Consider the following 24,986-nt stretch of genomic DNA (forward strand, 5'->3'; position numbering starts at 1 on the left):
TGAGCTGAGACCGTTTAGATTTATTAGTGCCGAGTGGAAGAGACAGAAATTACAATGAAGACAGGAAAAGTTAAATCAATTTACAGAACAGAGTTCGATATAAAACAACTGGAATAAAGAGATCAGCTACGACCTCGAGAGAGAGAGAGAGAGAGAGAGAGAGAGAGAGAGAGAGAGAGAGAGAGAGAGAGAGAGAGAGAGAGGTTCACATATTGTTGGTGTCCACGTCACTTTTGGCCGAGTTGGGAGAGCTGTGGAGAGAAATATTATCAGCAAAATGTAAAATGTAGAAAAAGGAAGAGAAGAAATCAGACTCAATTTTACTTTATTGTGAGTTAAGTTAGCTTAGCCCTGATCAACCAAACTCCATTCAGAAAACAAGCAGTCGTTTGCTGGTCGTCTTGCAGAGTTCAGAACTTCATTTCATTTTGATCCATTTATTGAAACTAAATTAGTCAAATCTGTTCATTGTGTCTCATACTGCGGCACTAAGCCGGATTAAAAGGTGAACACACCATCAGAGAAATGTAGTGGAGGATAAAGTTGCATAAAAAGTAAAAAAAACTCCAGTTTGTACTTCAGTGCAGTAACAGTGTACATATATAAAAAGGAGGCGGGCACACACTCTGCTGTATAAAACTGGGACACTTTAGATGAATGGAGCAGGTGTGACTCACCTGTTTGATGAACTGAGCAGCATTGAAGAGTTCACTGCAGCCGTAAACAACTTTCTTCCCCTGTTTGACCTGAAAACAGTCATCAGATCATCTGCCACTTTACATTGATCTCACATCACGTTCTCAAAACATCAGTCATCAAATAATGTATTGATCTTACATTATTCTAACCAATTGTAAAGTGAACAGCAGAAGAAAGTTAATCCTGCAGTATTACAGTACCTTGGCGTAGTCCACCAGGTTCTGGTACTCGATGTAGTTTCCTCCTCCGACCACGAACACGATGGCCTGAAACAGATAAACAGGACACCAGTGAGCCTCTGGATCAGGAACAAACGTTTAACGATAGCGAGGGCCCGATCATCGCTGCTTGCAGCTTTAATGTTGTTCTTTTTATTTGTATTGTAAAACAAAAAGAAACCGTACTTAATCAGGAAAGGTCAAACTGGGAACGTGTCACTTTGAATTACTAGTAAAAACTCAGTTTGTGTTCCAGTTAAAATAACTACAGTGTGTATAGTGTGGGATCAATAAAGTCTATCTTATCTGGATCAATAATGATGGCAATATAGCTGATATAGTCAATATTGACCATTTTAAATAAAGACAAGATGGAAAAAGGTTGAATTGATCCACTTTTTGTTTCTTTTTGCATTGAAGTCAAACTATTGATAATCTACTGAAGAAGATGAAGTGTTGATCAATACTGTATGTAGGGGTGGGCGATATGGGCAAAAAATAGTATTGTTTATTTTTGGGGATTTTGGCGATAACGATAATCAGTCGATATCCTTTAAAATGTGATTGGAATTGTCTGAGTTAGGGCTTGTGTCCACCAAGCGCTTTTATAGCGTTGAGAGCTTAAAAACTCATTTTCCGAGCGCCCAGCGGTGTTAAAAGTTGAACAGATTTCAATTTGAAGCGCTCTGAGCGCTGCGCTAAAAAAGTCCAAACCATTTTCATGCCAGAGAGGTAGACCCACGTCTCGGCATTAAATCATCTGAAGTACCGGTAGCTTCAGGGACTGGAGGTCATGTGATCACATCATGTGATCACGTAGGCCCACTAGTCCTGTGACTGAATCCTGCCATGCTGTAGAGCGTTGCTGCACCGTGTATTAATGGATGTGAGGAGTTTCCGCGTGCGTTTCAATATTATTGGCGAAGTAATTTAAATACTCGATAATGGAAATTTGCACATCGTCAAAACAACAATGACGATATTATCACAAACGATATATATCGCCCACCTCTAACTGTACGTATTGATTAATATGGTTCTTACAGTCTGTTAGAGATAAGATTTGAAGATGAGTTTTGATGTATTCTGAATTCATGAATGAAGTGAAGAGAAACTGGAGCAGCAGTTTAGCCTCCGTTTGTCCTGGAAACAACTCATCAATCAAACTTCAGTCCAGAAACAGAAACTCACCTCCTGAAACGGGTTCTTGTTCCTGGGAATGGAGCTGAAAGAGAAGAAGAGGAGGAGTGAGGATGATGAAGACATTCCTGAGCTTTCTAGCAGTCAACAGGCAGCTGAGTCTCACTGACTGACGGTCAGCAGCTCCACTGAGCGAACCCATCGTACCTCTCGCTGCCTCGCAGCATCTTCGGGTCAAAGTACCGATAGTCGTCTGTTTCCTGGAAGATCAACACAGATAAATACATTATCGGGCTTCACTGACTCAAGTGTGGATGCTTCAGACACTTATTGTCTTCCATTGGTGGTGAAAACATAAGGAAGACAGGAAAACATCAAACAAACAGAAGGTTATACTTCTGCATACCGATCCTCTGACCAAAGGCTCCGGTCTGTCCTCACATCCAGGACTAAGAGCTTTGGAGGCTTTCTGGAAATCTGCCCTGAAAGTTTGGATCATTGTCCAGTATTTCTCCTCAGTACAGGACAAGATACCTGCATGTCTGGGTTCAGTCCAGAGCTGGAGTCACAATGTGGTTAGCTTAGCTTAGCATAAAGACTGGAAGTAAGGGGAAACAGCTAGCCTGTTCAGCCGCAAGTCGCCATCTTGGCAGTTTAAAATGGGTCCTTATGGAGACTGACTCACTGCTGGAGCCTCTAGTGGATGACAGAGGAACTGCAGCGTTGGCAGCCACAGCGGTTGCGGCTTGGTTTCCACTCATTATGCTAAGCTAAGCTAACAACATCCAGAAACTATTGCTTTAATATTCTGTATCACAGTGGGTGTCTCATATTGTGCAGCGCCCTCTGCTGGTGACGCCTCTGATTACAACGGTGGTGGATCACCAAAGTTCAACACACACACACACACACACACACACACACACACACACACACACACACACACACACACACACACACACACACACAGAGGACAATCTGATAGAGGGAGAATGTGCTCTTCTATTTCTTTCATCTTCATCCCAGTCCCGTCTTCCTCCCCCCTCCTCCCCCGTCAGATTCACAACAACAGGATCTTTGTTGGTCGTCTGTAACTCCAGACGCTGAGAAACCTGCAGAGTGTGTGTGTGTGTGTGTGTGTGTGTGTGTGTGTGTGTGTGTGTGTGTGTGTGTCAATGACTACATGAAGTGAGGAGCCGACGGGTTCCTGTGTGTGTGTTCTGGTTTAAAACATCCATTATGTGTTTTGTATATGTCAGAAATGGATTCAGCATCCTCAACAAACCTGCTGAAGTATTGTCCATAAAGCCGATTATTAATGCTAATAATGCTAATAGCAGGTTAATATCGGTCAGTGTGAATGCTGGAGACCCACACTGAACATTTACGGCGGTACAGTTCTGGCTCACAGTGGCTGACATATAAAAATGAAACTATATATTTGTGTTGTGTTTCTCTTCAGGAGGAACCAACGAGCTGAGAGCCACAGACAGGAAGTCATTGACAGTCGGACTAACATGTCGGTTTGGTTCTGACTCTCTCAGTCAACATTTATTGAAACTAATATTTCTAAAATAACAGTCATGTGATCACTTTTATTCCGAGTAAGTGCAGTAGTTCATGAGGAGATGAATTAAAAGAATAAACTGAACAAACTCACAGGATTCGACTTCATCTCCATCAGGTTGTCGAGGATCCGAGTGACCGGAAGGTTCTGAAAGAGAAGAAATAACAACGTGATTGTACAGCGGTGGAACTGACCTGTAACCCGCTCTCACTGCTCACCGATCGACGCCGCTTTTACTCCGTTAAAGTGGAAGAAGTCAGCGGCACTATGATTGGTTCTCAGCTCTAATACAATGTTATTTATTTATTGTTTATTCTCTTTAGTGACTGTGGCGCTCTCAGCTCCGGTGTTCCAGTAAATACAGCGAGGTCAGCTAACTCAGGGTCTGCACGCCTCCTCATCCACCGCGCTGCGTGAGCGATGTTCGCTTGTTTATTCAAAACTTTATTAATACTGAACTTCAGACAAACAGGGAGCAAAAACAGTGCAGACAAACTCATAAAAGTTCTTTATTTTCCACCGGCCGTTAATATTTCAATCTGCCGTACCGCTCCGGTCCCGATACCTGACTTTTTATGGGGTAACGATCCAAGATGAAGATATTTTTTGGGCTTTTCATGCATTTATTTTGACAGGACAGGAGAAGACACACAATAAAGGGAGAAGAACAAGGTGGGTGGGGAGCGGCTGTTGACTATTTCCAGGATTTTTGGTCATTTTAATCAATTTCCAGGTGTTTCCATGACTGGAAAAGTACTCTCTAAATGTCCAGGTTTTCCAGGATGTGAAAGTTTCTGAGTCAGTATGATTGACACAACATGAGGTCGTATTCATTTCAAAATGACTTTACTATCCTGGGAAGAAAAAAAGGCAACGTTTTGGAGCTAATAACTGTGGTGGTATCAGATGTGTGCACAGACGAGTACGGGCACCGCGGGCAGTATCGGAGGAATCTGGGATACAGGTATCGGTGCTGTCTTTGCTGTTTCTCTTCCAGGTTGGTTGAAGGTTTTCACCGAGCAGAATCTCTTCAGGAATCTTTGTTTTGTTTGGATTCTGTTCTCTAAAATCTGGCTTTCTTCAAATAGCGGGGGCGTGCGTGTGGAAGAAGTCTGTAAATATCCTGTGACGGAGCGTCAGCCGCTCGGTCCAGACCTGCTGAGTGTTTGTAATGTTCCTGCAGCTCTGCAGAGCGTCACGGTTGGACTTCAGCATGAAGAAAACAGACACCCCCTCCCTGTGTGTGTGTGTGTGTGTGCCTGATGATTATAAATGACTTCACACTGGTGCCAGTTTCACCCTGAAACACCCCATCATCCTCCTCCTTGTCATCGTGGCCGCTGCCATCCAGGAACGAAGACACACTGTCCCATTAGGTACGCTTGATTTACCCTGCTGCCAGACACAGGCGGGTGGTGTTTGGTGGTAAAAGCATGTTAAATAAGGCGTGCAAGTGGCTCTTTCAGGTAAGCCGAGGACGGAGGAATGTTTGGAGGCCGGTTGCCAACGGTTACGGGGGACGCTGCGCCATGTTGGAGGAGCACCAACAGAAGGAAAGACACGATGAAGAAAGAAAATGACTAAACGGAAAGAAAATGACTAATAAATCATGTGGAAGGAGGAGAGATGAGGATTGCAGGCGTTCTCCTTCAACATGGTGGCGGGTCCCAAAGATCCACCAACCAAAACACACCAACAACCACCGATCAGCAGAAATCTGTCAACCACAACTGACAATGGAGCACGCTCAGACCGAGGAGGCTGTCACATATTGGGTTTCATTCATGGCAGTTTTACATTTACAGGATATTTTCCTTAAAGTGGAACTGAACCCTTCAGTTCTGTTAGCTTCCTCTCAGCTAATGTAGAGACTGTAGGGGGCGTGGCCTCAACAGCGACCGCAGTGATTGACAGACTGACCAGCAGAGTAGCAGGAACCGTGAGCTGTAGCCAAGCTTACTCTCCGATATGTGTGTGTCAGTGAGGGATCAAGGTAAAGATTGCAGTCCGGTGCTTCTACAGCATCTAACCACTGCGCCACAATATAAACATACTGAGTAGAGGGTTAGCAACAGCTAGCATAATGTGAATTTTATATACACAGTACAGAGGAGGGCAGGTCACGACTTCGCCACCCTGGGAAAGAAAATATGCCGCAGAGTCTGACCCCCAACCACATAAAAACTGTTTATTGATAATTAATAATCAGGTTGGGTTGAGGTGATGATTGGATGAACTGCAGGTTGGTTTTTCTGTTTCTGTCCAGCAACAGAAAGAGTCTGACTCACATGCTGTTTGAGCACCAGGTTCTTCACTCCCTCCATGACGAACTGGGATCCAGTATTCATCACTCTGGAAAACAGCCTGCAGAGGACAGAGGAGGAGGAGGAGGAGGAGGAGGAGGACAGGGTTAGGCTGGTAGTCTGAACACAAACCCTGTTTCAACTAAATGAATACAAATTGCTAACACTGCAGCTCAACTTGTTTTCAGGTAAGAACAAGGTGAGCAGATTAATTACTATTAATTGTGCACCTGTCTGTCTGTCTGTCTTTCTCTCTCTCTCTCTCTCTCTCTCTCTTTTTCACCCCAACTGGTCGAGACAGACGACCACCCACCTAGAGCCGGAGGATCTGTCCTAGGTTTCTGCCTTTTAACAGGCAGTGTTTCCTTGCCCTTGTCTCCAAGGTCTTGCTCATGGTGGTACTGTTGGGTCTCTTTAATTAATGTTATAAAGAGTTCGGTGTAGACCTGCTCTGTTTGAAAAGTGTCACTATACAAATAAAATTGAATTGAATTGAATTGAATTAAAGTAGTGTGTGAGTGTGAGTGAATGACGGGGCCACTGTGGTATCGAACTGGGATTAAGAATTGTGGAACTTTACTGGTAACGACCACTACGTCTCTGGTTGGTTATTACATAATGTGGAGCAGGGATAATAAACTGAGAGTATAAAAACTATTCACAACTTAGAAAAAACCCCATTAAAGGATATTAAAACGACCTTTGGAACAAGATTTATATGATAATCTTTTGTCATATTTCTCAGCTGTTGTTGTTTTATGAGATAAGACAGAAACACTTCCAATAAACACAATCCTCAGTTCAACAGTATTATAACAGGTACAAACAGTGTTTTATTTTACTTTTTAATAGAAGTTTTTAAAGCAAATCTCCTGTTGTTAACTCACCCCATGGGTTTCACTCCGCTGTTACCGTAGTTGGCCGGGGTGGCGGCCATCTTGGTAAACGCCCTGAAAGAGATGGAGGAAACCAGAATGCCCCCCCGTGAACAGTCTGCTCGTTCAGTTTGAATTCCCAGACAAGATCAAAACATTTTTATTTTCCTTCATTCTTAGAAACAGACACGATTATTACTGTAATCTCTCTTCAGTGCTGGTGGAAAAATGACCTGATGAAAAACAGACAGACTTACTTCCACTGTTTGATGTAGTTGAGAGGTGAAAGGTCACAGCCTGCGTCCAACAGAGCCGTCTTATACTGCTCCAGGTCCGACTGAAACACACAGTCACACAAACATTAGGGCTCTGGTCAGTTAACAGACTATATTTCCTGTATATTTCAAACTTTACTCAACAATAACAGCAGAGAACAGCTGATAAACTGTTGAACACAAACAGTGAACTCAATAACTGCAGGAAGTTCGATTATTTCCTGTGAATATTGATCACAGATGAGTTTTCCTGATATTTTTAGGAACTTTTTACACAATTCTGTTTGTATTACCTATTTATGAAGTTTTTAACAATCAACTTTTCTTCTCATTCTCTCACCTTTTGTTTTCTAAAGCAGAGCGAGGCTGTTCAGCTGTCTGCCATCACATGATTAACCAAGTTAACAGAGTTTTTGTTATGTTTTGGCCTCTTCCTCTCTTCCAGAACACGTTGTGTGACAGTATTGATCATCTGTGCAGAACACAGACTCTGTATATAGTTATATGGATTCAAATGATCTTTAGTAAATCGACAGAGATGGGAAGTAATTAAGTACAAATATTTTGTTACTGTACTTTTTACTCTTTACATTTTCAAAACAGGCTTGTTACTTTAGTTTAAATGCATCTGAGTAACAAGATGAAACAGACGAGAGAAGGAGATGTTTCAGTTCCCTCTGTACCAGGAGAGTACTTTTTACTTTTATACATGTAGACTGCTACACTTCAAAGCTTTTCCACTTTTACTTGAGTAAATGAGTTGATTCAGTACTTCTGCTTTTACTGGAGACTCTTATTACACAAGAAGATGTGTACTTTTGCCACCTCTGGTAATCGAGTTGCTCTAGGAATCATCAGCCCAATTTCTGTCCTTTGCATTGGGACCCCATTGACATAAATGTCCTAACTCTTGTCTGGCTGTTAGCGATGAGGACGTTGCATTCTTCTGCCTGCGCATTCCTTAAATTGTCAGCACCACATCAGCAGAAAGTGCCAATAACGGCGGTTTCAGTAGCGAGTTTATCGTCACACCAGATTGAAGCTGTTGTTTCAGAGGCCTCTCCAACCCTGCCAAGGAAAACACCTCGAGGAAACGTTGCAGTATATGCACGGTAGGACGAAAACAGTGGATTCCTATCTATGGCTAGTGAAGGTGACGTAGAGTGTATCGTCTACACACAGTTTCCTCCTCAATAAGCTCCTGACGGGCAGCTCAGCGGGCGGCACGGACAGATTACACAACTGCTGAGCCACGTGAATGTGCGTCTGTGAGAGTGTGTGGGGTTGTTTTTGTAGGACTGAAGTCCCACCACATCAGTCAGAAACTCGAGCAGCACTCTGGAGAGAGATAGAGGGAGGGAGAAAAGGGTGAGAGAGAGGTCTGAGAGGGGGAGAGATCAAAGGAGGGAGAGGAAGAACAGGGGGCCAAGAGCTAGTCACAGAGGGAGAGGGATGACCACAGATGACAGGAAGAGAGAGAGAAAGAGAGTGGGTGGTGATGGAAGGTGAGGGGTAATCCCGGGATCATCCGCCTCTCAGGTGGATGAAAGAGGGATGAAAGAACAGGCGAGGCTCATTTTTTGGCAGAGTTGTCGCACCGTCGGTCAGCAGAGGATGAACATCCTGAGGCTTCAGTGTGTCGGCCTCAGGATGCCTCAGAGAGTGTCTTTCTGATCGGGCCCACTGTACACCTTGACTGCTCAGGTGTGTGCAGGTGGTAAAGTCGGCAGGGTTTCAAACAGCGACCATTTTCAGTTACAACTTTGACAAAACTGTTGACCAACTTTCTTTCACAACGCATCCCGAGGGGAACATGAACATCTGAACATTTCTTGACAGTCCATCAAAAATTGTGGCTGCAGGAATGAGTTATTGTAGCTCCTCTGGTTCAGAAAGTCAAAGAGTTTTTGAATGAGTTTTTGGTTGGAAGCCTGAAAGTTCAGACACTTAAAAAACACTATAAAATTCGATACTAAATACCCCAACTGTGAATGTTGAAGCTTTAACGTGTCTAAAAAAAAGGTGGTTGATAGGAAGTATCTAAATGAGAATACAGAGCTTCACAACCTCCTTGTGTTTATACTCGTGCTCTTGCAAACTATTCTAACTCAATCTTTACAACTTCAGATGGTTTGAAGTAGAAGTTGGAAGTTAAGTGGTGGTGACGTTGGAGTCATGCGACCACGGTGTAGTTCCAGGGTTCCCACTCTTTTTAAGAAAACATTTTCCATTTTCTCTGGAACAGCTTCAAACTAAATACATAGCCAGGTTTACATAGGCAATCTTAGTGAGGAACTAAAATACAACATGGATTATTTCCAGCATAATAGGTAATTTTAATCAATTTCCAGGTATTTTCATGACTGGAAAATTGTATTTATTATTATTTTCCAAATATTGTTTTTTCTGCAGTCAATGAAACAATACCATTGGCTGTTTGTCGAAGCAACCAGGATCAAGCTCGCTTCCAGGTTGGAATTCAGAAATATGTAATCTCTGCAGGACTGTATTGTAATCCTTGGAACCACGTCGCTATCTGGTGATACGATATTGTGACTTTTAAAATGCTAATTATTATTTTTCTGCCAAAACAATCAAATTTTTGGTGGCCGCCACACGCTTGAACAGCGCCATATTTCATCGATCTGTATGACAGTTGGTACGCACATGCATCATGACCAGATGTACAAAAAAGCTTCTTGGACCCATATCCCAAACACGTCAGGAAATCGGTTGAATTTATTCCCTGTTAACACCCACCGTTATAACCCCACTATCAAGCGGTTTGGGAGTCAAACATAAAATCAATAAGGTTATTTTGAGAAATTATACAATATCACAATACGATATTCTTAAATAATTTCTTACACCCCTAGTAGCTAGCATGTTTTCTACTTCACTAAACTACATAAAAGAACTTTCAACTAAAAGGAGGAAAAGCTGAGTAATATTTAGCCAACTTTACCTCTCTGTCCCAACACTGAAGTCACTGACAACAGATAACTGGAACTGTTTTTATTGGAGAGGTTTAGCAGCATATTGATGAATAGCTATGACTATTAAAATCTTGGCCTTTTTTACTGATGTTGACTGATCGTGGACTGAATAATTGAGACAGATTGTTAAGATTATTTCTGCAGGTGTACAAGCAGAGCCCACAGCAGCATCTGGAAGGCCTGGACTTGGACACCACCGACTGACTGCTTTTGAAGGTTTGGGGAAATTGTTTTTTTTGGCCTTTTCATGCCTATATTTGGACAGAGACAACTGAAGATAGACAGGAAAGGGGGGTAGAGAGAGAGTGGATGACACACAGCAAAGGGCCGCAGGTCGGATTCGAACCTATGCCGCTGCAGCAACTCCGTATGGGCCGCCAGCTCTACCCACTGAGCTAACCGGCACCCAGGTTTGGGGAAATTTTAGGGGTAAAAAAAGATCTGCAGGTGTTCTTAGGTCCTGCTGAAATTCGAGAAGTTTTAAAAACCTTCAGACATCTTCACGGAATAAGTGCAAACATCTAAATGTGCTATTGAGTACAAAGACTGAACTCACTGGTGCATTAGTTTTTCTCAGTCCATGTCATATCATAAAGGATGAGAGGCGTTTTCTGCCAAACTAAACCTGATCCAGCTGTGTTCTTTTTACAGTGACTCTAACCAGGTCTCTGTTTTCTGGAGGAACTTTGGCTCGGTCGTCTTTGTTCAACCACTGGCTCATAATGAAATTATAAATGCGGTGGAGCCAGGAAGATGCTTCTCATAAAGCCCGACCAAAATATTGCTATTGATCAGTGAAATGCGGTTTTGAGGACACGAGGGCACAGCTGACTTGAAACCATCTGTCTAAACCATTCCTACTGTTTGCCAATCCACAGCTGGTGATGTAAGCGTCCCTTGTGCTGTTTTAGTTTGAGTGTTGGTGGAGAAGCCTGGCCTGGGACGATGGGAAAAACTGGAGGACTGTCATCTGAGAAGCCAAGTGAATTTTTGTTGTTTGATTTTGTCCAACGACACAAATCTCAAGAGGAATTTCTGCAATCCCAGAAATAAACACCGTCCCTACACCCACTGAGGATAAACCGCCACAATCTATTGCTTCACAGGTCTGACAGACCATCTGAGCTGCCATTTCAGTTCACTTTGTTCACTGATACTGACATTGTGTTCTTGTTGGCCGATTTCTGTTTGGGATACGTAGATAGATCAGTTCAGTTCTGGGTTGGTGCTTGTGCTGGTTCAGAGATTGACCTTGAGAACTTTCTTAGACCCGGGTAACTTCCACGGGCTAGAGAGTCACCGTAGAACCGAATGCTATTACATCACTGTATATGTCTCCAATGTTGGCTGTTGCTAACAAGGTTACGGTAGCTGGCTAACTAGCTAGGTGTTGGTCAACTAACATTAACCAAGCAACTTCTACTATTACATCAACTACTAATTTGTCAGAGAAATTAGTAGCTATGCTTGCTTGGGTAATGGGGCCCGATACCTGTTTCCGAGGTTCCTCAGATACTGCCTAAAATGCGGTATCCGGTATTGGCGGGTCCTCGTGTTTGTGCAACGATCCAATACCAAATAATCTGTGAGACCCTGCTACTTCCCAGCTGTGTCCCGTTTGTTTTTCCCCAGGATAGTGAAGTCATGACCTGCTCTACTCTTAACCTGAGTGAGGTCATACAACAATGATGGCAATCATACAGGATTAGTAGTATACGGTTGTAAAAAACAATAACATACTGTATATGTATTAACTGTTTATACCGTCTATCAAATCCGTACTCAGTACTGGCTGCTCCGCAAAGTACAGGTATCAGAATCGGTATCGGGAAGGAAAAAATTATATCAGAACATTTCTAATTAATATGTAGCTGGCTGGCCACAAGTTGCCCCAGCCCCTGTTGTAAATGGTTCAGTTTTCCTGGCTGGTTCTTTGGCTGTCAAAACGCAAAATACTGATTTGATATCAGGCTCTGAACTCAAACGGCCTTGGCCCTGGTGGGTATCTGATGTAATTTTCAGTTCACACAGGACCTTTGGTAGCCGAACGTTTAATATGTCGACCAAAGAAATATGTTGATTTAAGAGTTGTTATTTCATGTTGTTATATGTCGACATACAACAACCTGTGCAACTGGTTTGTCTCTATAAGGAAATAGCTTAGTAGCCAAAAATGCCCTCATTCTTAATTCAACCTGAAAAGGTTTGACTAATCAACTGTTTCTCCAACTAAGGAATTTTGAAAAAATATAAAAACATTTGGCTTAAATCAGACACAAATCCGATCCCTTCAGATATGACAAAAGCTTTCAAACTTGACACATTATTTGTGACTCAATGGCTGGACAAGCGCTGACTTTAAAAGTCATATTATGTTAAAATGTCTTTTATGTCAAACAGAAGCCAGTGTTTCCTCTATGTTGATTTTGGAGCGGCAGCCCGCCGCTGTTAAATTTCTGCCGCCACGGTATCAGAAATGGGGGTTATTCGGACAGGCCTGCCCCCACTGCTAAAAAAAAATCATAGAGGAAACACTGGAAGCGGTGTATTTGGCCATAAATATGAAAGTTGGGAACACAGTGATCACACAGATGGACAACAAGTGGTTACGCTGCAGAATCTGTTGGAGAAGTTTCGACTGATATTCAGATTTATTAGTACTACCGTTAAAACTTATTATCGGAAATTATGACCGAGTGGAATTCAAGCTTCTATTATCTGTAAAGAGACAAATGACCACCTTTTATCTGTCAAACATACGGGGAGAAATTAAAGATACTAAAAAGAGTTTTGTCTCATGCTAACTAAGAGCAGAGTGTTTTTGCCGAGTTGGTCGCCTCTATGTTGTCTTACATAATCAGTAAAGACCTGGCAGATTCTCCACTAACTCTCACTGATGGATGACCAGCAGTAGCCTAAAGTTACAGCTGTTCCTGAAATCATAGACGTAGTTTATTGTAGCATAACGTCTCATTCTTTCTCTCATTACCTCTCTGTAAACACAGTTTGTTTGTTTGTGTGTATGATAGTTGAAAGAAAACACAATGTGCTCACGTAAAAAGTACCTGCTCTGGAATTAATTAAATGTAACTGCTGGAGAGCCAAACCTGGTCAATGCCGATGCATTTAAGACCAACACCACAACAACAAAGTCCTGAAGCCAAATTTGAGACCCAACGCTATTAGTTTTGTTATCACTTCTGCCCAAGAAGGACAGATGTGTTTGTTTTAGACCAGAGCTTTTCAAAGTGACACAAAATCCAACTGCCCCCCATTAATGCTGATAGTTGGTCTCAAGCTGTGTTTTCATTGTAAAAAGTTGTTTTGTTTGTTTTTAAAGCAACATTATGTAAATGTTATACCTTAAAATAAGAGCTTTAGTATCACTTTAATGCTTTGGACGGCCGGGAAGAGGAAGATTTCAGGAATGAGTGTGGCGCTGGTTGTGCCAGAACCGGAGCCGGGCATGTGGTCAGTGTAACCAGGTTCAGCAGCTTCTATGGATAGAGCTAATGTCAGAAGCTCAGAGAGCTAAGAGGATGTTGACAGAGGAAGCTAAGAACAGGAGAGGAGAGAGATGCCCCCAGACAAGAATAAATGTGAAATGAAAGTCGGCAGACAGACGGCAAGTTGGCCTTCTTGCTGATGGATTAGTCAGTAATATCAGCTATGTATTGTGTTGTTGCACTTGCATGATGTTAGCAAAGTGGCTAGTTTTTGATCATAAGTAATGTAATCAAATATACAGCTGTCCATATTTACCACAATACCAAATCTTACATAATGCTTCTTGAAGATTAAATGTACAAGACTACAGACAGAATTTGCCGTTTAAGGTATGCACGTCCCTCTGTGACGGTGCTAACAGTCTCTTCACTCCGGAGAAGAATGAGGAGCATTGTCATGCTGTGTTTTTAATTTTCCTGTCTCCTCAAATCTTCTATTTTTCCCAGTGTCCCTTCCTTTGTTCTTGGAAGTAAACACTGAACCGCAGAGTTCCCCCAAGAGTCAGTTTTCTCCTTCAGCGTGAGGTTTTATTTTGACAGAATTGAACCACAGCGAGGACAACAAACTGAACCGCAACCCTCACGTCACTGCCGCACCGCTGAATCATCTCTGCTCTCAAACTACTTCTAATACATCCCAGAACACACTAATTATCTCCCGCTGCTAACTCTTTGATTCTACTTGTCTCACAGCTTTCTGACTGCAGGGCTTGTGGGCAGTGCAAGGTGCAAGCACAGACTGTTTGAAAAACAGATTAATCTGTTTTAATCCAAGCTAACCCACTGCATTTAAGTGGTTATTTTAACCACATCAGGTTGGTTTGACCAGCTGGACGACAGTTTTCAGCTGCCAACTTTAAAGTACTGGATGTGTGAGCGTCCTTGAACACGCCGCCAAGGAATGCTCACAAAGTTTCTAAACTTAATTTGCATAGAAATGAAGTGAAATAAATGGTTGCCTGGAAGGCTGAAAATTGATCTAAAAACAGATGATTTTATCATCTGTTTTTAGGAAAGGAAGCTTTTGATGTGCTAAAGGCTTGCAACATCACCAGTACAGTGGTTGAGATATTAAGGCTGCACTGGAGAATTATCTGGTCCTGTAAATCACCAATCTGACAACCTGTGTGTCTTTGTGGGCTAGAAAAATGGATTCCTGTACTTAGATGTGCTATGTGCTACGCTCAATATTGAAAAGAGAACCACATTTTGAAGATCGTTAAAACAGTCAATAGCTAGCTAATGTTAGTGAAAGACTAGCTAACTTGCTAGGTAATCTACATCAATCATTAGAAAGCTCGTTAGCCAGTGTGTTTGCTAACATTGCCTAAAGTGAGTTATTTGTGTTCTCGCTGTGTGTCGGGTTAGCAAGTTGACTTGATCTGAAGGTCCTTCGTTGATGTGGTTTTAACTTTAAGAGAAGAGCCAGGTGGTGCCGGTTTTGGTTTGGTGACTCACACTGGTTAGCCATCTCTTTAAAATGGGATGACAAGATCCAATAACACACTTCTGGAGGCGGCCTGTCCGCATCAACAGAGCAGCGGTTTGGATACGCTCCGATTTTGGCAAGTTTTTGGAGGCACAAAGTGTCACTGACGTGGATTTGAAATGAAAACGCCTTCCTTAAAGGAGCATTTCACCCGTGGAAACATTAATATTTATTGAAAGTGGGTTATATATGTAGTCGAAATGTAACATACATTTTGAATTTGGTGCCTATTTAACCGAGAAAAGACAGAAAGTGACTTTAGGGCGCATTTGTATTAAAGACAACAACTCCCACAATGCACAGCTCCGCAAGCCGCTCCCACTAACACTATCAAGGACTACAACAACATGAATGTAAACCATTTATTTACAGAAATATATCAACAACAACAACAATAAATATATTAACAATGACAGTTATAGTTCCTCCTGAGCGTCCTCAACGTCTCGGTGCCGCAGTACTGGCCATCTGGAGCTGGATACTGTCGGAGAGCCTGCACCACATCAGCGGGTAAAACGACACGATGGCCTCGACCCAATCTCTCGCCTTGCAGGACCCATTCCAGAAAGGCGATATTGTCTACAAGACATTGAGCACACAGTTAGAGATGCATGGTCTTTGTGTTGAGCGTGCCACAGTAGTTAGCAATGCAACTGCAAGCTGTTTGTGCAGTAAAGAAGCTAATGTTAGTTCAGTTGGCTGACGTTACGTATTAACCGGGAATAACTTTGTGATAATACTTGAACAAACTGTGTACATACATGCCACGTTGTTATAAGACAGAAAATAGAAACACTCACTTTACAGTCAGACGTCCGTGTGTCCGTAGGCGCACAGCGAGAGCACAGGCACCAGCAGTCCGCCCCAGCTCGAGCCAGTCCGGGCTCCTCGTCCGCGACAGTCAGGTCCTCTGCCTCGGCTGCAGAAGCCTCAGACGCTGCTCGCTATATAGCGGCTCATAAAGGTAGCCACGAACATCTGATTCGACCATCGTACTTTCGAAATTTCTTCCATATTAGATTGATTACCATAGTCGTAACGTCTCGCTCCACAGCGCCTCCGCTTAGCTTCCAAACAAGATGGCGGTTATATTTTTAGTTTCTGCAAGTGAAGTCCCACCCACTGATCTGTAATAGGTCTGTAGCATGAGTGAAAAAAAAGAACGAGGAAGTAGTGTTCGTAGTCTCACCCCCTCCACAGAGATATGAGACTTCCTGCTTCCAATGACGCAAAATGACGATTTTTACATCACTGGAAGCAGGAAGTGCAACACTAAAATCCTTATTTCTCCCCTCTCAGGGAAAGTGTGGGAGAATGATCCACGACCATTCAAAAATATGACTGGGTTTCTAATGATACAAAGCTTAATGCAAATGGGTGAAGTGTCCCTTTAAAATGGAAAATATTTGGAAATAGAAAGAAGCTGACAGACTTTTTATTATTAGTTACACTTACTTTGTTGTCAAACGAATCATTGTTAGGTCTGCATGATACTTAGAAAATACCTGCAGTTCTTTAACTACGTGGGACAAGAACGGATAAACCGAACTCTGGCTTTAGCGTTTTCTGCATGTTTTGTGGCCACTGTTGGCTGCAATCTGCAACTTCACCACTAGATGCCACTAAATCGTACACGCTGGACCTTTAAAGTACAAGATCTGAGTACTTCTTCAAGATTGTAAGATGAACCTTCTTCCACCACTGAATACAACAGTCATTACAATGTGACGGTAGCTGGAGAGTGGATAAAGGCTGAAATGTGAAATTGTTCTGTATGAGAAGTACCTTAAAATCTTTCTTATGAGGCGTTCTGGAGCCGTTTTACATTAACAAAACAACTGCAGAATCTTAAACGTGGCTCTCATTGTTTGGTAGTTTTGTAATCTTGAGATCTGGGTTTCAATACCTCTGGGATCTAATTCTGCCGACAAGAAATGAAAAAACGAGTTCAGGACACAACCTTCCAGAAATTTGATATATTGAGTGCATGTGTGAATCAATATTCCTCCTTAAGACCTGTTGAAGGTCTTGGGGTTCTTCCATCGCAGCTCTCCCATGAAGAAAAAGCTAAAAATGCTGAAGCTGTAATTTCAAACCCTCTGCTATGCTTTATAAATAAAAGCTGCTTTAACCCTTTATCATTCTTTCCATGTCCTCCTCAAGACGGACTGTACATTTTCTGTGACAACTTGTATCTAAAGAATTTTAGAGAAAAGACATGAAAAGGTTTTAAAAGAATAATCTGTGGATAGCTTTAATCTTTCTCTACTTAACTGCATTAAAAGTTGTGGGTTGACCCATTTATTGTTGTTTAAATAGCCTTACTTTTCTCAGTTTAATTCTACCATGTGTTAAATCTTTCATTTAGTTTTTCATGTTGGTGTATGAGTGTTGTTGCTGTTATTGTATATAATCATCAGTCAGTGTGTGTTACCTCTGACGGAGCCTGCAGAGCAGCAATGTAGTAGATGAGGAAGAGTCTCATTTTGTCTTCTGGGGTCCCGGCTGAGAAACAAACATTCACACACAGTTTAGTTTGTCTGGTCTCAGTCTGGCTCTTATTTTGTAATATCACAGTGTGTGTGTGTGTGTGTGTGTGTGTACCATCTGGGTCGCTGATGATGTCCAGCAGTGATTTGTCTAAAGTCGACTTGCTCATCAGTTTCTCTTCATACTCAAAGTAAACATCCAGTTTACGACTCTGACAACACAAACAGCATCAAGTTAGAATACTGACAGTACAGGGTACGGACACTACAGGGTACGGACACTACAGGGTACGGACACTACAGGGTACGGACACTACAGGGTACACACAGGGAGGACACTACAGGACACTACAGGGTACGGACACTACAGGGTGCAGACACTACAGGGTGCAGACACTACAGGGTGCAGACACTACAGACACTTTATATTTTATTTTGCTGAACTATGTGTATGCCCATATCAGGATAAACCTCAAGGTTTTCAAGTGGGACCCAAACAAAAGAGAACAAACAGAACACAAACAATAATTTGCTCAATAAGAGAAACAGAAAAGAGTCCAAAATTAACACCACCAAGCACCAAATGTTGGTCAAATTTGGGTTTGATGGAGAAATAAATTTGGGCTGTTAATAATTTATTGTTTACTCTTTGTTTGCTGTCAGTCTGGTTATGTGTTGTGCATCTACTGATTCCTTTGCACAAATGAAGATCCTAACGGATAAATGAAGTTATTCAGATTTTTGATTTGATTTGATATTCAGGTGTCAGATACCAACGCTAGAGTAAGGACTGTTTGAAACCAAATAAAATGGAACATGACCAAAAACTGATCACACAAACTGAAAATCTTAAAGCTCTCGTTACCATGACAATGTATTTTGATTAGTTTTACTGATAGTGGCACGCAGTGATTTCACTGGATTGGACAGCGGTGTACCTTGATGTGGTCGAGGACGGCCGTGGCGACGTTGGTGTGCAAGTCGATCAGTCTTTTCTTCTCCAGCAGCTCAGGCAGAGAGCTGCAGGCGACACACAAGAGTAAAACAAAGGAAACCACCTCAATATGCTCCTCATTAACTGACATTAACGCTTCAGACACTTCAACACTAGAGCATGTGACATTTTAATCTGCTGGAACAGATAATAATTACTGTACTGAAAGGCTGTCACACTGAACAACACTCCAACTGGCTGTTTCACCCAAAATCAACATCCCTGTCCATTATACTTTACAGTTTGATTAAATACTTGACTCTGACCAACAGGTTGTTTTGGTTTTCATGTTTCATGGTTACAGACTGGTGGAAATCCCAGAGCCGGATCACAACCAAAAATCTAATCAGATGTTCCTTGGCCCCTCCAAAGATCATGGAAATTCTTTCTTTAGAAGATCCTGAGAAACCTGCTCACAGGCGACCACAGATATTAACAGAGGGGGGAACAGAATTTGTCCTGCCAGTCCGTGAATCAACCAGGTGACCTAGTTTTAGGGGCTGAGTGATTTTAAAGCTGACAGTTCTTTGTAAAAGGTAGACTTTATTTTTATCATCATGCATGGAAAATATGTTTGACTAAGTTATACTACATTTGTGAGTCCGCTTCCTGGTACCAGTGCTGTTACAAATACTTAGGTTTTAAAGGTCCAGTGTGTAACAGTGATGAGGATCTATTGTCAGAAATAAAATATTTACATTTATAGGTGTGTTTTTATTCATGTATAATCACCTGAAAATAGGAATAATGGTGTTTTTGTTAGAATGAGACATTTTTATCTATTATATATATAAATATTTTATATTAACACATTTTACTCTGATGATACTCGTAGAAAAGTCCACCTCACCCCTAATAATTGAACTATTGCAGTTTGTTTAACATTGTAGGCAGCCTATGTAGTTAGAAGCTGCTGGTGAAGGTAGGTGAGACAGTTCAGTACCTGACAGCAGAGGTGAGCTTGGCGGTGTTGTCTGACAGCATGCTGATGGCTCCTTCATCCTCTCCCTCTAAACCCTGCAGACAGACCATCAACGATAAAGATGAACCACTGCACTGTACTGGACTGGACTGTGATCAACTCAGTTGGACCGTAAACTGAGGTAGCAGGATGAAATTTTAGTCTTGGGCCTTTGAATAATACAAATGTATTGAGGCTAAAAACTACCCAGGAGTATATATATAGCATATACAAAAATAACTCCATAAACATTACACATTATACTATTTACATTTGTACATTATATGATTTCTTTAAGTAAATGTTATTATAATACGTTCACCTCAGAAAGATTCAGAATGCAGTATTTTTATTTTCACAGTGGGGTTGGTATTAGTACTTTTACTTAATGGATTTGAATACTTCCTCCACCTCTGCACACCCACAGCCCAGCACAGTGGCGAGTTCAAAACAGGGCAATACCAAACTGGCCTCGGGGTAGTTCATTTTGGAAGGGGCAAAGAGAGGGGCATCCACGACACTGGCTGTTAGACTGTGGTATAATTCCTGCCCTGTGGTAGGACCCAGTCATTTGTCATCTTGAACTTAAATATGACCTCAGAAACTTGGACATTATCTGAGATAAGTGGATACAATTAGATCATTTAGAGAACTTGGGTAAGACCTTGAGACTTGGCTGTAACCTGTCTTGGATATGTGGATACGACTTTGGTAACTTGGATATGACCTGAGGGATTTGGATACAACTTCCTGATCTCAATGAGTTGGAACATTATTTTGGAGGTTTGGATGTGACTTTGGGGACTCTGACAGGACTTGGAAACGCCTCTGAATATGACCTTTGTGACCAGTTTAGTATGCAATACATATTGACTAGAGTATGAAGTATACAGTCTCTTAAGATGTGATTTTGAACGCCTTGGACTTGAAGTCTGACTAATTGACCATGTTGTGTCTCACCATGATGCTCTTCAGGCGTTTGACTTCGTCCTCCTGGGCTCTGTAAGTATCCAATTCCTCCTGGACCGACTCCGCCACCTCTGGGAACGGACTGTAACACACAAACACTGCACACTCAACTTCTAACCAATGACTGAGCTTCTCATTTTAGACTTCTAAATCAGCTTGGAAAACAGCATTCCAGTTGGATTTGGCAACCGAAGGGAAGATAGAGGGTTTGTCACGTACAATGAGATATCATCAGTATATAGATGTACTTATGATATTATTAATTAAATTTAATGCCTGTAATTCTGGCAATGTGTCTTTTGAATATAGCCAGAAATTCAAATAACAGTGGTAGCAATGAGTATCCTTTCGTATTGTATAATACATATTATATATAATCAGGTTTTATTATGTGTAATCAGGGTTCCCAGTCTTTTTAAGAAATCAAGTGTCCTGAGATAACTTCTGTTATGAATTGGCGCTATACAAATAAAATGTAATTGAACTGAATTGAATTTCCAGGACCTTTCCATGACATTTCCTTGACAATGCAGGACAGCACTCGCTCAGAAACACTCATATAATGTATCAGTAGGCCTATTATTTACCCTTCACACTGAAGATTTTCCTAGTCATTAGATAAAGACAATAATAGACTAGTCATCAAAGGTTCATGATATTCAGTATTTATTTAATATATAATTATTTAAATCTCTATATTTGAACAGCCGCATGTTAACTTTTGTTGTAATGATTCTGAATGTGTCAGAACAACCAGCAAGGAGAACTTATTTTTCTGCAGTGCCTCCAGTGAATTATTTCTAGGATATTTGATTATTTTGATCAATTTCCAGGTGTTTCCATGACTGGAAAACTAGTCTCTAAATATACAGGTTCTCCAGAAGTGTGGGAACCCTGCTTGAGCTGGATAAAATACTGCTATTGGCAGAATGAATACTGATATATATCCATTATTTCAACTCTTCCTCTAGAAGAACTGACCTGCCCTTGTGTTTCTGCCAGAACCTGTCGGCAGCAGTGAGGTCGTAGGTCTTTCTGTTCTTCTTTTTTGGTCTGGCGCCGGCGGGAGACGGCTCCGCCCCCGCCCCCTCCTCCATCGCCACCCTGTTCAGCTGGAAGTCCTGGTGGACGCAGAGAAGAAGCACACACATTATGATTTGTTCCCCCATTGTCGGCTGATTTTTGACGTTCCTCAGCGGTGGCTTCATTGGTTGTTTTGGCAGGTCGTAGCGCACATTTCTGCCAGTACCTGTAAGTAGCTCGTCATAAACCCACAACTGATGCCATTTTCTGTTTTATTAATTGGTTTTCCTGTGTTAAATGATCTAAATCAACTCCTGAATGTGCTGAATCCAAAGTGAAACCACCAAGAAAAACCAAAGACATCATCATCTACCTTAAGTTCTGAGTGGCTTAAAATCCCAGAAATGATTCTGAGACACTTAATGAATATAAAACCCGATCCAGGACCAGCACTGCTGTGTTAAAGATATCTGTGATGAAATCCAGCCCATCCTACAGCACATCACTACCAATTAGACTGCAGTGAATCCTGACAGAGGAACAGATCCTCGTCCCCGACGCAGAAACCAACAGCAGATCATAATATCGCTGTTGCCATGGGAACAGCCGAGGGATGAGAGGGGAGATTTAGAGTTGGGATCCCGTCTCCTGCTGGGTGGTAGACAGCTGTGTTCAGACCCTGACATGTTTATAGGAAAGAGAGGGAGAGTGTGCAGCCAGCAAGCGGTGGTGCTGCCATCTGGACCGCCATTGCCACAACAGAAACCAGATCAGAGTCTGGATTCTGGATCTGGAAGACCGACCAAACAGAGGCCTTATTTGAAAGACGTTAAAAAAAATCTAAAACATTAAAGACATTATTTCATCCGTTTCAAAAACAAATCAACTTGTTTTGCAGTGATGTTTTCTTGACTCTGGTGCAGTGGTACATCTGTTTCTGACCTGGTTCAAGGTGCTGACAGTCCATTCTAAACAAATCCAAAAACAACTGCACTTCATCAGGAGGAAGAGGAGTTAGACCCATAAACTGGGCCGGACAATACTTTGACTGTATGTACTCAAATATATATACGGTACACTAGTGTCAGTGTAAATGTTGGTTGATGGTTAACAAAAATGTCAGAAATTATAAAAAATATTTTGTGGTAATAAAGAACTTATTCTTCAATACCTTGGTCAGAAAGCGTTTCTTTACTGCAATCTGCTGCGTTCCTTTACTGCGCTCTACTGCGTTCCTTTACTGCAATCTACTGCGTTCCTTTACTGCAATCTACTGCGTTCCTTTACTGCAATCTACTGCGTTCCTTTACTGCGCTCTACTGCGTTCCTTTACTGCAATCTACTGCGTTCCTTTACTGCAATCTACTGCGTTCCTTTACTGCAATCTACTGCGTTTCTTTACTGCAATCTACTGTGTTACTGCAATATACTGCGTTTCTTTACTGCAATCTACTGTGTTACTGCAATATACTGCGTTTCTTTACTGCAATCTACTGCGTGTCTTTACTGCAATCTACTGCGTTTCTTTACTGCAATCTACTGCGTTCCTTTACTGCAATCTACTGCGTTTCTTTACTGCAATCTACTGTGTTACTGCAATATACTGCGTTTCTTTACTGCAATCTACTGTGTTACTGCAATATACTGCGTTTCTTTACTGCAATCTACTGCGTGTCTTTACTGCAATATACTGCGTTTCTTTACTGCAATCTACTGCGTTTCTTTACTGCAATCTACTGCGTGTCTTTACTGCAATCTACTGCGTTCCTTTACTGCAATCTACTGCGTTTCTTTACTGCAATCTACTGCGTTCCTTTACTGCAATCTACTGCGTTTCTTTACTGCAATCTACTGCGTGTCTTTACTGCAATCTACTGCGCTCTACTGCGTTCCTTTACTGCAATCTACTGCGTTCCTTTACTGCAATCTACTGCGTTTCTTTACTGCAATCCGCTGCGTTCTTTTACTGCGCTCTACTGCGTGTCTTTACTGCAATCTACTGCATTCCTTTACTGCGCTCTACTGCGTTCCTTTACTGCAATCTACTGCGTTCCTTTACTGCAATCTACTGCGTGTCTTTACTGCAATCCGCTGCGTTCTTTTACTGCGCTCTACTGCGTGTCTTTACTGCAATCTACTGCATTCCTTTACTGCAATCTACTGCGTTTCTTTACTGCAATTTACTGCGTTACTGCAATTTACTGCGTTTCTTTACTGCAATCTACTGCGTGTCTTTACTGCAATCTACTGCGTGTCTTTACTGCAATCTACTGCGTGTCTTTACTGCGCTCTACTGTGTTTCACTTAAGATTCTGAAGTATTTCACATATTATTTTGTGAGTCAGTGTGTGTGAGTGTGTGTATCAATGTGTGTGAGCAGAGAGTGAACAGGTTGTAGTGTAGCTTTGTTCCTCTGCTGCCTGTGGACTGATTTCTATGTGTCTCTATGTAGGGATGAGGGTCAAAAGTTGTGACCTTTATGCTCCCCGAGTGCCTTCTCTGTCCGCTTCCCTACAGTGCCAACAGTGGGCAACACTAGCTACCGTTAGCTTATAAACGTTAATTTAACTCAAAAACGTATTACATCGAAATCTTTAAGTAAAACAAACTCAATTTCGTAAGATAGAAAAACATTCTTTTTCAAGTAGCTTAAGTGACAATGATTTAATTAGGGACTGAGCCAGCGACCACTGGAGGTCCCTATTGTATTTGCTATGTTTCTTCTTCCTTATTATTTTTAGCACTTTTGACTGCATTTTGCCCCCCTGAACATATACGAAAAGTCAGTTTTATTTGGCAAAGTTGTCAGGCCTGGTGAAAAATTTTATATTCTATGCGTCGCTTTCGGGTCGGCCACTAGGTGGCGCTACTATCATAAAAAATGCGTTTAGGCTAATAACTTCTGCATAGTTTGTCGCACATTCAAAAAACTTATATCCACGCGTTCGGTGAATGGAGCTGAATCTCCCCATATAGGCCACGCCCACTTCCACCTATAATGTTTCCCATGCGCTTTGTCCGATTCGCACAAAAATTTTCATGTAGCATCTGAGGACCCTCTTAAAAAAAAAGTGATTAACAGAATTTTGATATTTCAAAAAACCAGCACGTTATAAAATTATCACTTCCTGTGGATTTTTCGTCAAAAAAAAAGGGAATAGTGGACCATTCTTAAAAAAATTATTCTCAAAATAAACTTGGTACGATGCTTCCCCATGGCTCCCTGAGGCTCGCTAAAAAATGTGTCAACAATCCGCCACTAGGTGGCGCTCTTTTGGCATGATAAATCACTGTGCGGAGACCGTAATAGTTATGAATATGAAATTCACAGGGCACGTGTTTGTAGCGCCCCCTACAGAATAAGAAAACAGCAGCCCCGGATCTGCTTCAAAATTAGTCAGTACAGTCAAACAATGGTTCTGATTAAAAGTTGTGCTATTTGTGACCGTACGTTAAAGGGCGTGTCCGTGACGTTCCCTCAA

The 24,986-nt window shown here is 41.8% G+C and overlaps 1 protein-coding gene across 1 annotated transcript in view; it reads right to left on the minus strand.

Annotated features, from left to right (window-relative positions):
- scfd1 (sec1 family domain containing 1) overlaps positions 1–24,986 on the minus strand; it is a 32,735-nt gene continuing 7,749 nt past the window's right edge. Inside the window, exons 11-25 of the mRNA XM_051398956.1 lie at positions 21,463–21,602; positions 20,473–20,563; positions 19,495–19,568; positions 18,496–18,577; positions 17,673–17,769; positions 17,503–17,573; positions 7,060–7,139; positions 6,815–6,877; positions 5,913–5,988; positions 3,718–3,771; positions 2,265–2,317; positions 2,109–2,142; positions 900–965; positions 678–746; positions 1–251 (exon numbers count right to left, since the gene is read on the minus strand). Of these exons, the coding sequence (XP_051254916.1) occupies positions 228–251; positions 678–746; positions 900–965; positions 2,109–2,142; positions 2,265–2,317; positions 3,718–3,771; positions 5,913–5,988; positions 6,815–6,877; positions 7,060–7,139; positions 17,503–17,573; positions 17,673–17,769; positions 18,496–18,577; positions 19,495–19,568; positions 20,473–20,563; positions 21,463–21,602 (1,074 nt within the window). The 3' untranslated portion in view covers positions 1–227. The remainder of the gene's footprint in view (positions 252–677; positions 747–899; positions 966–2,108; positions 2,143–2,264; positions 2,318–3,717; positions 3,772–5,912; positions 5,989–6,814; positions 6,878–7,059; positions 7,140–17,502; positions 17,574–17,672; positions 17,770–18,495; positions 18,578–19,494; positions 19,569–20,472; positions 20,564–21,462; positions 21,603–24,986) is intronic.

Source organism: Dicentrarchus labrax, unplaced genomic scaffold (assembly GCF_905237075.1).
Source record: "Dicentrarchus labrax unplaced genomic scaffold, dlabrax2021, whole genome shotgun sequence".
Classification (NCBI taxonomy): Eukaryota; Metazoa; Chordata; class Actinopteri; family Moronidae; genus Dicentrarchus; species Dicentrarchus labrax.